The sequence below is a fragment of the Arachis hypogaea genome, chromosome 20 (genome assembly GCF_003086295.3).
Source record: "Arachis hypogaea cultivar Tifrunner chromosome 20, arahy.Tifrunner.gnm2.J5K5, whole genome shotgun sequence".
NCBI classification, from domain to species: domain Eukaryota; kingdom Viridiplantae; phylum Streptophyta; class Magnoliopsida; order Fabales; family Fabaceae; genus Arachis; species Arachis hypogaea.
In genome coordinates this window covers 3788619-3800029 of record NC_092055.1, presented here as the reverse complement: position 1 = coordinate 3800029, position 11411 = coordinate 3788619, and the positions used below count along the sequence as shown (strand labels likewise).

The 11411-nt window shown below is 35.5% G+C and overlaps 2 protein-coding genes across 3 annotated transcripts; one reads left to right on the top strand and one right to left on the bottom strand.

Annotated features, from left to right (window-relative positions):
* Positions 1–2314: 2314 nt before the first annotated feature.
* Positions 2315–5530, top strand: LOC112784245 (protein INCREASED PETAL GROWTH ANISOTROPY 1). The gene is made up of 6 exons (XM_025827400.3): positions 2315–3629; positions 3766–3897; positions 3987–4168; positions 4244–4355; positions 4955–5089; positions 5199–5530. The coding sequence occupies exons 1-6, from the start codon at positions 2514–2516 to the stop codon at positions 5310–5312; spliced, it is 1791 nt and encodes a 596-aa protein (XP_025683185.1). The 5' UTR covers positions 2315–2513; the 3' UTR covers positions 5313–5530.
* A 1081-nt stretch (positions 5531–6611) lies between these two features.
* On the bottom strand, positions 6612–10916 carry LOC112784244 (protein trichome birefringence-like 38). 2 transcript variants are annotated; one of them, XM_025827398.2, is made up of 5 exons: positions 10394–10916; positions 10150–10321; positions 7592–7767; positions 7234–7392; positions 6612–7153 (listed from the first exon to the last, which is right to left on the bottom strand). In XM_025827398.2, exons 1-5 carry the CDS (start codon positions 10714–10716, stop codon positions 6862–6864), a joined length of 1122 nt encoding a protein of 373 aa, XP_025683183.1. In that variant the 5' UTR covers positions 10717–10916; the 3' UTR covers positions 6612–6861. The 2 variants fall into 2 exon arrangements, with proteins under 2 accessions (XP_025683183.1, XP_025683184.1); XM_025827399.2 differs by having other exon boundaries at positions 10162–10321; positions 10394–10825.
* Between the last annotated feature and the right edge of the window lie 495 nt (positions 10917–11411).

The following is an 11411-nucleotide window of genomic DNA, read 5'->3' as shown; positions in this document are numbered from 1 at the left end:
TTACAAACTAATTAATCAGCACATTTCCACAGATTGGGTTTCATCCTTGTCTTGTATGTTTTGTTGTTTAGTTATGTATATGTTAAATATGCATAAGCAGATTTAGAAAGCTTAGCCTAATAATTAAAAAGGTGCAAACATTATGGGGTTGATTTATATATCTCATGAGAGATTCCGTTACGGGTCACTGTTCAGTTTCGTTGCCTGTTACTAGGGGGTGGCAACACTACCCGAACCCGCGGGTACCCACCCCGCCCCTACCCGTTCGGGGCGGGTAATTACCCGCCCCCGCATCGAAGCGGATTTTAACGGGGCGGGTTCTTGGGCGGGGCGGGACGGGGTCAGGTTTAGGTTAAACCCGTCCCTACCGCTCCGATATATATAATATATATATAAATATATATTTTTTTAATATATAATATATATAACATATATAAAATAATTAGTAAAATAATTATTAATAGTATATCATATTTAAATTTTTACTTTAATTTATGTTATGTATATAAATGCTGGTTATATAATTTTTAAAATTTAATTTTATTTATTGGATTTAATAATTATAGGGGTGGTTAGGGGCGGGGCAGGTACCCGCAGGAGCGGGTTAGGGTTCAACATTTTACTACCCGCAGGTAGGAGCAGGGCGGATTTGATGCGGGTTTTTGTAGGGCAGGGCGGGGTCGGGTAGAGCAAAAACCCGCCTCTACCTACCCCGTTGCCACCCCTACTGTTACCACACACACTAACAAGGATATAAATATTACAGTACATGCTATGCTATGCTATGTGAGAATGATGTAACATATATATCTCAGTGACATTCCAAAGCAATGTTATTAGATAAAATTACCACACTTAGATTCCTTGATATTGCATGAAGATATTTAATTTCTAGCATATATGTTATTAGAAGTTTGTTTCACCAATTGGCAAACACTAAGTTTTACCATCCGATAGATCCTTTATATTTCGTTTCTATATACTAATCAAAAGGACTTAGTTCAAGTGCCTGCCTTTGCTTTCTTTTGAAGACATTGTTTCATTGTTTTGTTCCATGCGTTCAATTATTGGAACCTTTTTTTGTTTTTTATAGATACTAACTCAAATTAGTTTCCCTCTCAATTTCATAAACATGCATGTCACAAAAGCACTTTCAACTTTCAAGGCTTTAATTACATTTTAAAGCCTTTGAATCTAGGAAAGAAAAGTAGTCTTGGTGCCAAAAACAAAATGGGGGTTCAATGTTCTCTTTTCTCCTCTATTAAAGTTAATGAAATGTCAATTGAATATTATTACTTATTAGAGCCAACATTCTCGGCCAAAATAAAAAAGATTAACAATGATAAACTCAAGAATTAATAATATAACACTGTCTTCTAGTTGTATTATAATTTTCCTACAGCAAGTTAACAAACTAATAATAGTCTAGTATAATATAAATGTATAGTGGTACATCATGCAAAATACTATGTTACCCCCTTTATCTTTGGCAACACTGAAGTCACAATTTTGTTTAATTATATAAATAAACTAAGGCAAAACTCAATATACAGAGTTCTTCCTGAAAATCACAAGATTCGTTATGAATAGCATTAGCATCCCCAGAGTCTAGAGCTCCAATAATGTCGACCCAAAATCACTTTTGATGTACATAACAGCAAACAAACGATTCTCCACCCAATAGTAACAACCACCACGTTGGATGCTCGATCTGTCGTAGAATGTGGCAATTGGAGGAGAAACTACAACTAGATCGAGTCCACCTCAGCTCGTTCCAGGACAAACGTTAAGGCGTTAACATGTGATCTCTTTTCTCATTTCTCAAACAATATTGAGTAACTATAAGAAGAAAAAAGAAATCTAAAGTAAATATTTTTCATGTAATTAATATTTTAGGTTGAGATCAAATTTTGTTTATATAGCTTCTTATTGATTTTAGAATTCTTGCTGTGAAAATATTCTAGTTACTCATCAGTAAATTCAATGTCATAAAATTACTTAAAGAAGAGCCTGTTTTAGGTATTTTATAAGATTAAAAACTTATTTAAGTGAAATAATAAAAATAAAAAATTAGTTACCCAGTGTTCTTTTTTTGTTGAATTATTATTTGATAAATATTAGATAGTCATCAAAATTTATTATTTTAAATAATTAATATTTAAAAATATAAAATAAAATATATTATTAAATTATTAAACTAAATAAATTATATTAAAAATTAAATTAATAATTAAATAATGACAAAAAATAATAAATTTTAATAACGCTAAACATTTCTTTTATTATTTAGTTATTTACTAAGATGTGATGATTTATGGTTGGGTTGATTGTACATTTTGCATCTCTTGCATTGCTTGGTACTTGGTAGTTGCTAATGCTAGCCCATAACATAACCACAGCGTCGCTGCCACTGGCACTCCCAGACAGAGTCCCAGACAGAGACCACCTCGTTAAGTTCCAAACACTTTTCTTTATGACATTACAAACCAAACAACCGTAATCCAAACTCAATAATGGTAGCTGGCAAGGTCAAGCTTCCAATGCCCTTCCACAAGTCTCCTTCTCCCTCCCACCCTCCTCCTTCACCCTCCAAATCCTCCTTCACGCGCGCCCTCGGCGCTTACTTCCCACGCTCCTCCGCTCAAGTCCAACCCCGCCCACCGGACGTCGCGGAGCTTCTCCGCCTCGTCGACGACCTCCGCGACCGGGAGTCCCGCCTCAAGACTCAGCTCCTGGAGCACAAGCTCCTCAAGCAGACTGCCGCCATTGTCCCCCTCCTCGAGAATGACATCGTTTCCAGGGACGCTGAGATTCTCTGCCAAGCCAACACAATCCAAGACCTCCAGGCTGAGAATCAGAGGTTGGCCAAGGAGCTCCATGAACTCAGGCTCCGAAGCGAGCAAGAGAAGAGAGAGAATGAGTGCAAGACCAAAGCATTGGAGGATGAGATAGCTGAGCTCAAGAAGACTGCCTCCGAACATGCAAATGACCACGATCTCTCTTCTTCTCACAGGTTCCATAAATTTCTGAACAAGACTCTGAAGAAAACGGTGTCGTCCGATCAAGGAAGCGGGAACCAGAAGCAGCTTCTAGAATGTAGCGCTGCTGCTGCTGTTCTTGAGGATTTTAAACCACAAGTGCCGGCAAGTGAAAAACACTCCGAGGAACTCCCTGACACTTTCACCAATGCCGTCACATCACGTCAGCCACGTGTTCCCAAACCGCCACCGAGACGATCGTCGTCTTCGTCACCGCATTCGCCCTTGACTGCTTCCCCTCATTCTTCCACCTCGGACAATCATAATGCGGGAACAGAGCAACCGATTCAGCAACCTCCGAAACTAGGGCCTCCTCCGCCCCCGCCCCCGCCGAAGGCTGCTGGTTCAATGTCGTCCAAAACTGCTCCACCACCTCCTCCGCCGCCTCCTAAGGGGAGTAGAGCTGTCACCGCGAAAGTGACGAGGGTGCCAGAGGTGGTAGAATTTTACCACACGTTGATGAGGAGAGAACCATCGCAACCCTCTCGACGCGAATGCAGCTCCAACGGAATCGTGGAGGCAGTGCCGGCTCCAGCAAATGCACGTGACATGATTGGTGAGATCGAGAACCGCTCTTCTCACTTGCTCGCGGTAACTACTCTCTGTTTTTTTTTTTTTTTTTTCATTTTTCGCTAAATTTACTGTGAAATTCACCTAGTCAAGTTTACTTTTGGACCCTAATCGACTTCAACTAGTCAATCATGAATCATAATTAATTTGTTATCAGATAAAAACCGATGTGGAGACCCAAGCAGATTTTATCCGGTGCTTAATTAAAGAAGTAGAGGAAGCAGCATTTGCAGATATTGAAGATGTTGTTCTTTTTGTTAAATGGCTAGACGATGAGCTCTCTTATTTGGTAACACGACTATCATTACCTTAATTTTATTATTAACAGAGAAGATAGTTGTTTTGAATGACTTTGATTTTGTGTGATTTGGGGTTCAGGTGGATGAACGAGCAGTGCTGAAACACTTCGAATGGCCGGAGCAAAAGGCGGATGCTTTGCGCGAGGCTGCGTTCGGATACTGTGATCTAAAGAAGCTGGAACGCGAGGCTTCATCGTTCCGGGATGATCCAAGGCAGCCGTGTGGTCCAGCTCTGAAAAAGATGCAAGCTCTCTTTGATAAGTATGTTTCCATTCTCGAACTCTTCCCCAACTTGACAATATAACGACAACACTAATCTTGTCTTGTGTTTGGCAGGTTGGAGCACGGGGTTTACAATATCTCAAGGATGAGGGAGTCAGCAACAAATAGATACAAACTCTTCCGGATACCACTTCATTGGATGCTTGATAGTGGCTTTGTGAGTCAGGTAATTCCCGTGATCCAATGACCATCTTGCACGGTTGCACATGCTTCATTTTATTTTATCTATATCTACATATATAGCTTCAGCAATAACCAAATATCAACTGAAATAATAGTATATCTTACGAATTTCTAGACAATTGTCTTCAAGTGTTGGTTATTAAATGTTAGTGTTGGTCTCCAAGTATATTTTTAATTTGTCTAGTTATGTCGAGGTTGGAACCAAAGCATTTGTCTAGGTAAAGTTATGTTATTGTGTATTACTAGAATCTAATCTAGGTGCAAAATGACAAAGTAATGGTTAGACTTTTTACTTTTGTTTATCTGTGCACCCCTGCATATCTGCATGCACACATGTGAACTCTCCCGGATCTCTAAAATCTATCTGCTTGTCTGCTTCTCCCTTTTAATTAATGCCTTGGTAGTATTAAAATCGTACACTAGCTAGGAGGAAGCATAACCCAATCATATTTCACACGCTTAGGGTAGTACTATAGTAGATTGTCTGATGTAGTAAATTCTAAGAGGTTGGCTAATTAGTTAATGTTAATTATGATCTCATTCATTTGATTGTACTTTTAACTTATTTCTGTGATTACGTAGATAAAGCTGGCATCTGTGAAACTGGCAATGAAGTACATGAAGAGAGTCTCGGCTGAGCTTGAGACAGTTGGCGGTGGTCCTGAAGAAGAAGAGCTCATTGTCCAAGGTGTAAGATTCGCCTTCCGGGTACACCAGGTAAATCCTCCAAAATATATATGTTGGAACATAATACAAAATAGGCAAGAATTCCAAAACCGAGAGAAAGTAATAATATTGAGGATCATGCCATCTCTGTGTTTGGCAGTTTGCTGGAGGTTTCGATGTGGAGACAATGAGAGCATTCCAAGAATTGAGAGATAAAGCAAGGTCAGGCCACGTTCAGCAACAGAAATTCCTTTGCAGGTCTGCAACATGTTAGTGATGATCGACCAAACTCAGCTTCAGCCAATTGCTGTAAAGATAGTGACATTTTGTTTTGTCAATAGAATGCCATCCATTAATATTAATTGGGAAACAAAGACACTGAAAAAACCAATTTGTTTCCTCTCGCTTATATCTGCTCTAGTAGTTGTGAATTCCCTCCAAACCAAACCCACTTCTTTAAATGACTCATTCATTCATAGCCCTTCCACTTAACTATCACGTGCATGTACTAATCGGCAGCGCTTGTTACTTTACAAATTTGTATAGTTTAAAAAGTGATAACCATTAACCATTAACTAAATTTGTATACTATAAATTTATTTTTTTCCAATTTAAATTTTAAAAAATTAATAAAATAAAAACTAATTGATAGTGAAGAGTGAAGACTCACAATATGTACCTTTCCTATTCACATCACCATGTTTCATTGTTTCTCAAGTCTTTTTTTTTTTTTTGTCATGCCATGTTTCTCAAGTCTAGTCATGAGTATAATATTTTGAGTTGGGCCATCAACAGGCTGAGGCCCAAGGTAAAAATCCTGTTATCCAGAGCATGTTGAAACACTGAAGTGTGGACCAAAACCCAAACAATGCTGACCAAGAAGGAAGGCCTCATTGAAGTATGTCCAAAGAAAAAGAGGAAGACTCTGTTTTCTTCTCTGCCAGGACTCTTCACCCATCCCTCCGGTCTTCCTCCTCCATTATGAAACATTGTCTTGTTCCTCGTATCGTGCCCCATCCCTCGGACCACCCTCCTCTTTGTCTTCTTCCCTTTTCTATGCAATCGACGTGCTCTCAAGATGCTCTAAGATTCATGGTACACGTTCTGTTTTTATGATATTTTTATATTTTCCAAATGTTATGGGTTTGGTCACATGTTTCCAAGAACCAAAACCATCCAATAGGCTAAGTCCACGTGTTAAGAGAATCGTATAAAATCTCAGATTTTTCATTTGGAACAAGAATACAAAATGAGTAAAGGACACCCTTTTGGATGATGATATGATAAGTACACTTGTGATCTTACGTTATACATTGTTCTAACCTTGTAGTGTAGTAGTCCTACAATTATGTATTTTAGCATATTGCAATCAAGTTCTTTTTTATTTTATCTACGTGTTGATAACCAGAGCTTCTCAAATCTCAACCAAACTTCCATTCTAAGCTTCATTTTGGTGGTTGAAAGGTTTCTGTCAATGCTTCCGTGTATCCCGGGGATGTAGATTCTGTGAAAATACAAGCCCAAACATGTCGCTATATTTGATTCCGTGAAGAAAATGACCACTCATATTAAATTTAACTTAAATGCTAAAGTTCAATATCATTCAGTGAATTAGTTCATAGTTCTTACATAGCCTCGTAAGTACATTTCTTGATATGCAAACAATTTTGATAACTCTAAGAAAGCTATTCTGTTCTTGAAATCTGTAGATTATTTTCTTGTCCTTCATGAATCGTATAATGTTACAGTTTATATGATTTCAGCCCTTGGCAGTATCTACGAGCCAAACAAGAAGAAAATTCTGGTGTAAGGATCTGTTTTGTTCACATGCTGAGTGCTGCATATAGGAGCTGGTTCCAGGTATCAGGCAAGCCTGGGAGGCACCAATGGCTGCAATCATTGCCTGCATGATCTCCACTATAGGCAGAAGGGTGTGCATCTTTTCTGAGCTGAGAGAGGAGTGTGATGTCAAGTAGATAAACCGGAGAATTCATGTTCTTGAGTATTTTGGTCACTATGTTGGTTGCAGGAGGTAGTCCTGCTGGATATGTTGACCCTGACAATGGTTCAAGTTCTCCACTACAGCTTTTCTTTGGTTCATTCCATTCCTTGCCTCTGTTTGAGTTCAAAGAAAATACATAAATTTCAGACTACTGGGAGTTAAAATCTGTTAGAGTAGTGGAGGAGTTACTTACTGATAGTGAGTGGGAGAAATGCCTTGAAAGAAGACTTTAGTTTTTGTAGGATCAACATTTTGATCAACCCATCTAGCCCAAGTGGTCATACCCTTAGTGTATGCCTCCAAACGGTCCATGTCCTTAACTAGATTGGGACCATCTCTTATATAGTCCCATCTGTCAAACACCAACATTAGTCAAAATTAGAGCTCAAAATTGCAAACCTTTTTATTACTATTGTCCACATGCATTTTGGACTCTTTCTAAGACTTTTAATCACCACCCATTCATTATTCTTAGGGTACTCTTGTCCAGCAATACTTGTTTCTCTAAATATAGTGTTATGGTGGAAGTTGAAGAATATAAATATGTATACCCTTGAGATTTTCCAGTGTGGGTCCACCAATGCCAGGAATTGAAAACCAACATGTCCATTCCTTGCCATGCATTCCCAGCAACAATGGAGTCTAATGTGAGAACCCGCCCAACGTTTTCTTTAACAATGTCTACCAAATATGGGGTGCGGTATAGCTGTATGGTTACTCCGTAGTCCTGCACCACCAACCCCCCCTTCAATGGCTCAGATTCATTTCATCTAAATTTCATATTATAAATGCTAAACAACTAGCACTCACTTATTACTTATCCATTCGGTTATACATTTCTATATTCTTGTTCTTGTAAAATATATTTATATTATATTATATTCACGTGGACACAGCAATCAATTAATCAAGCTACAAATATGCTCTCTTCTGTCAAGATCAATTATTTAATGGAAAATGTGTAATAAACTAATAATGCTATCCAATCACTTTCTGCTGCACAATTTGTCTTCAATATTGTGTAAGACTACTATTATTATATATTTATGAATTAAGGGAATCTTGACATAAACGTTTTTAAATCCACATAATTTTATGGAGAAAAATGTTGAAATAGTTAGCTTATTGAACATGGGAAAACCGATTAACCAAACTTTGGACTTTTTGTTTGTTTATTTTAATATAATTTGTAGGCAAACATAGTATCCACTGCTCTGCACATAGAGCCACTATATGATTTTTTTTTTTTTTTTTTTTTTGGTGACTAATTAATTTTAGGACTGAAATTTATTCGAGTTTCAATAATCAAAAGCATAATGCATTTTGTAGCTTTTAAGTTTTAACATTTGATTACATGCTAGAGGCTACGAATGGCATTATTTAATATAACATAAAATGGCAAATAATATTTGTAGATCAGTACCATGTTCTTTATTTGATTGATACTGAATAAACCATGAGATTAGAAGCAAAAATAATTGAGGGGGAGACTCCAACTTGTAATCACAGGTTGGCATGGTCTCCCTCACAGCCTGTCAAACGATGGAGATAACTCCTCTAGATCAAAGCCAGAAAATGATGCAATTAAGTGTTGAAATCTCATTTTTCTATTTTGATTTTCATTATTAAACAACTTGAAGGGCCTCTATTTTGCTTTTGTTTTTTATGCTTGTGATTACTTAATATGTACTGTATTTTTTAATGCCAGTTATAACAAGAAAATTATATTATTTAAAAATTATGTGAAAGAAATTTGAAAAATAAAGATTTATTATTTCCTTCTAAAACATGGTAGCTAGTAAAATAAAATGAGAGTTTATATAAAAAAAATTCTTCAATTAAAAATGTAAACTCAAAACAAACTATATTTATAGGTGCAAATCAAATCGAATTTTCTCCTAATAAAATGAGTAGAATTTTGGCTTCCTTTCAATGAAAAAATTTGTATGTAAGTTGTTTAATTTGTCCTTTTTCTATTTTTAGACTATATTAGTAATAGTGTAATACAAAAAAATTAGTTTGAGTAATATTAATTGAAATGTAATAAAAACATTGGCTTTTAATATTTGTGGTATTTGTGTCAGTAGCTAGTACTTTCTGGTTTTTACTGTTATTATTTGTTTTGAATCTTTGATTGCTCCTGGCCCATGAAAAGGAATCTTCTCATGCCCAAGGTGTAGTATGGAAAAGGAGCATAATTATTTAGGTTACAAAGATAAAGGTCTATTATCATTAAAGTTTAGCTCATCAATTATATTAAGCTTTATCTCAAAACGATGGAGGTTTCTATGATGATTGTGGTTAGGAACTCTCCCTCAAAACCCAACTTAATTAATGAACAGTTTTGAATATGACAACCTGACAAAATAAATGCTTTAATTGAGTAGATTGAAAAATCATTGATATTTTATAACGAAATATTGTAGTATTTAATGGATTTAAACTAATTAACACGTTACTAATTGGAAAGACCTTTATAAAAACAAAAATACAAAATTGAAGTTTTTAATAAAATAAAATAAGGTAGAAAAGCAATATGGGGAATGCACGTCATTTAAAAAAAAGGAAAATAGGGAATGAATCATAAAAGAAAAAGCAACACGGAGAAACAAACAAAAGGGAGGTTAAAATGAAGACAAAATTGGGAAGGGTGATATTCAGAGAGAAAGAGAGAGAAGAGAGAGAGTGGTGATTTGCATAGGAAAGGAGAAAGAAGACAAAGATATGTAGATGTAAATGCGGTATATATTTATGGATGAATTCTAAGTGTACTAAATATTACCGGAGTGTCAATAATTTTAATTTGTTATCTCAATTATAAAAAATATATAATAATATATATTAATTAAAATCAACCAATTAAGATTATTGAAATATTCATTGCTGCTAGTGCATCTAAAACGTTTCTATATGCATCTAAAACGTTTCTATATTTAAAAAAGGTAGAAAAACTTATGTGCGGTGGATTTTACGGACTTAACGTGAAATTGATAGTTGTGAGTGATTAGATAATTTAACAAATTTCTATCTAACGGCTCTCGCATATAACTTTACGTGAAATCGACTACCTCACTATCCCCCTTCAAGAAATTGAAAGAAAAAGTAAAACCTGGAAGATTACAGTGGAGAGTGCTTCTTTCCTCAAAAAGGTGGTCTGGGTATTCGGCACCGACGCGTGAATCATACAGGAGAGTGATTCCCACATGTTCAAGCTCAGTGAATCTCCCACAAACATTATCTTCTTACCCCTCCATCTATTCAAAAAATCTAACCCATCGAACCTACATCAAAACACAATCAATAGGACTTGTGAAAAACATGCACAAGATTAAATGCAGGAAGAATAATAGTACCTTGGTAAGGAACAAGAATCAGGCTTCCAAGCATATTTGAGGTACTGCTTATCAGGTCTACCATATTTCTGGCAATCAAACTCAGGATCAATGAAGGGGCAGCTTGATGAGTCATAGAGTGGGAATGATGGGTCTATCACCCAACTCCCTATGAACAAGTTGCACCCACCGCTACCACTTACCACTGATTTTCTCCCTCTTAGTCTTCTTATCCCACTCACATTCTGGAACTTTGTTGCTTTTGCTTGCTGCACAAGCACAAGTATTTGGAACAACAACACACACAACACCAACAATGAAGAATAATGGACCCTCAAACCCATCTGAAAACCTGATGAGACAGACACAGAGAGAAACAGAGAACTCAACGTGGCTGTAAATAGAACTGGCCCGTGCCTATGGCTATATATGGTGTCTCTCTCTCTCTCTATATATATATATACAAGGGTAAGGGTAAAGAAGAACCTCCAAACATAAATTATTATTAATTACTTTATATTTTCTATTTATGAAATGACAGTTCAAATAAACATATACGTCTTATTATAATAAATACTATGCTTTTATTTTATTGGGTTTAATTTTTATATACTGATATTGTAAATTACATAGTCATTTATTAATTATATTTTTTGAATAATTTTTTATACGGTGATGTAAAAAATAATTATTACTTATACAGTTATACCGTTAATATATTAAAATAAAATTTTTATTACTTACCTATTTAATATATTAAAATTAATTTTTTTTAATTTATGAAAATGATGTGTCAATTTTTTGTGAATTTATTTTTTTTTTAAATAAAAGTACTATTTTTTCTTTTAAATTTATTTTAAAAAAATATTTTTATTATAATTAGTATTTAATAAATAATGCATGATTATACTAATTTAAAAAAATATTTTTATTTTATAATTATATAAAATAAAATCAATATTTAATACATTATCAACCAATGAAAGTGAGGTATTAATTTTTCATGAATTCATTTTTCCTCCAAAATGAAAGTACTATT

Coding starts and splice junctions, on each gene's coding strand:
- LOC112784245 (XM_025827400.3), top strand. CDS start 2,514: ATGGTAGCTGGCAAGGTCAAGCTTCCAATGCCCTTCCACAAGTCTCCT. Junction 4,169..4,243: donor ATGCAAGCTCTCTTTGATAA/GTATGTTTCCAT, acceptor TGTGTTTGGCAG/GTTGGAGCACGGGGTTTACA. Junction 5,090..5,198: donor TCGCCTTCCGGGTACACCAG/GTAAATCCTCCA, acceptor TGTGTTTGGCAG/TTTGCTGGAGGTTTCGATGT.
- LOC112784244 (XM_025827398.2), bottom strand. CDS start 10,716: ATGGGTTTGAGGGTCCATTATTCTTCATTGTTGGTGTTGTGTGTGTTG. Junction 10,322..10,393: donor GATTCTTGTTCCTTACCAAG/GTACTATTATTC, acceptor GTTTTGATGTAG/GTTCGATGGGTTAGATTTTT. Junction 7,154..7,233: donor ATTTCTCCCACTCACTATCA/GTAAGTAACTCC, acceptor GAACTCAAACAG/AGGCAAGGAATGGAATGAAC.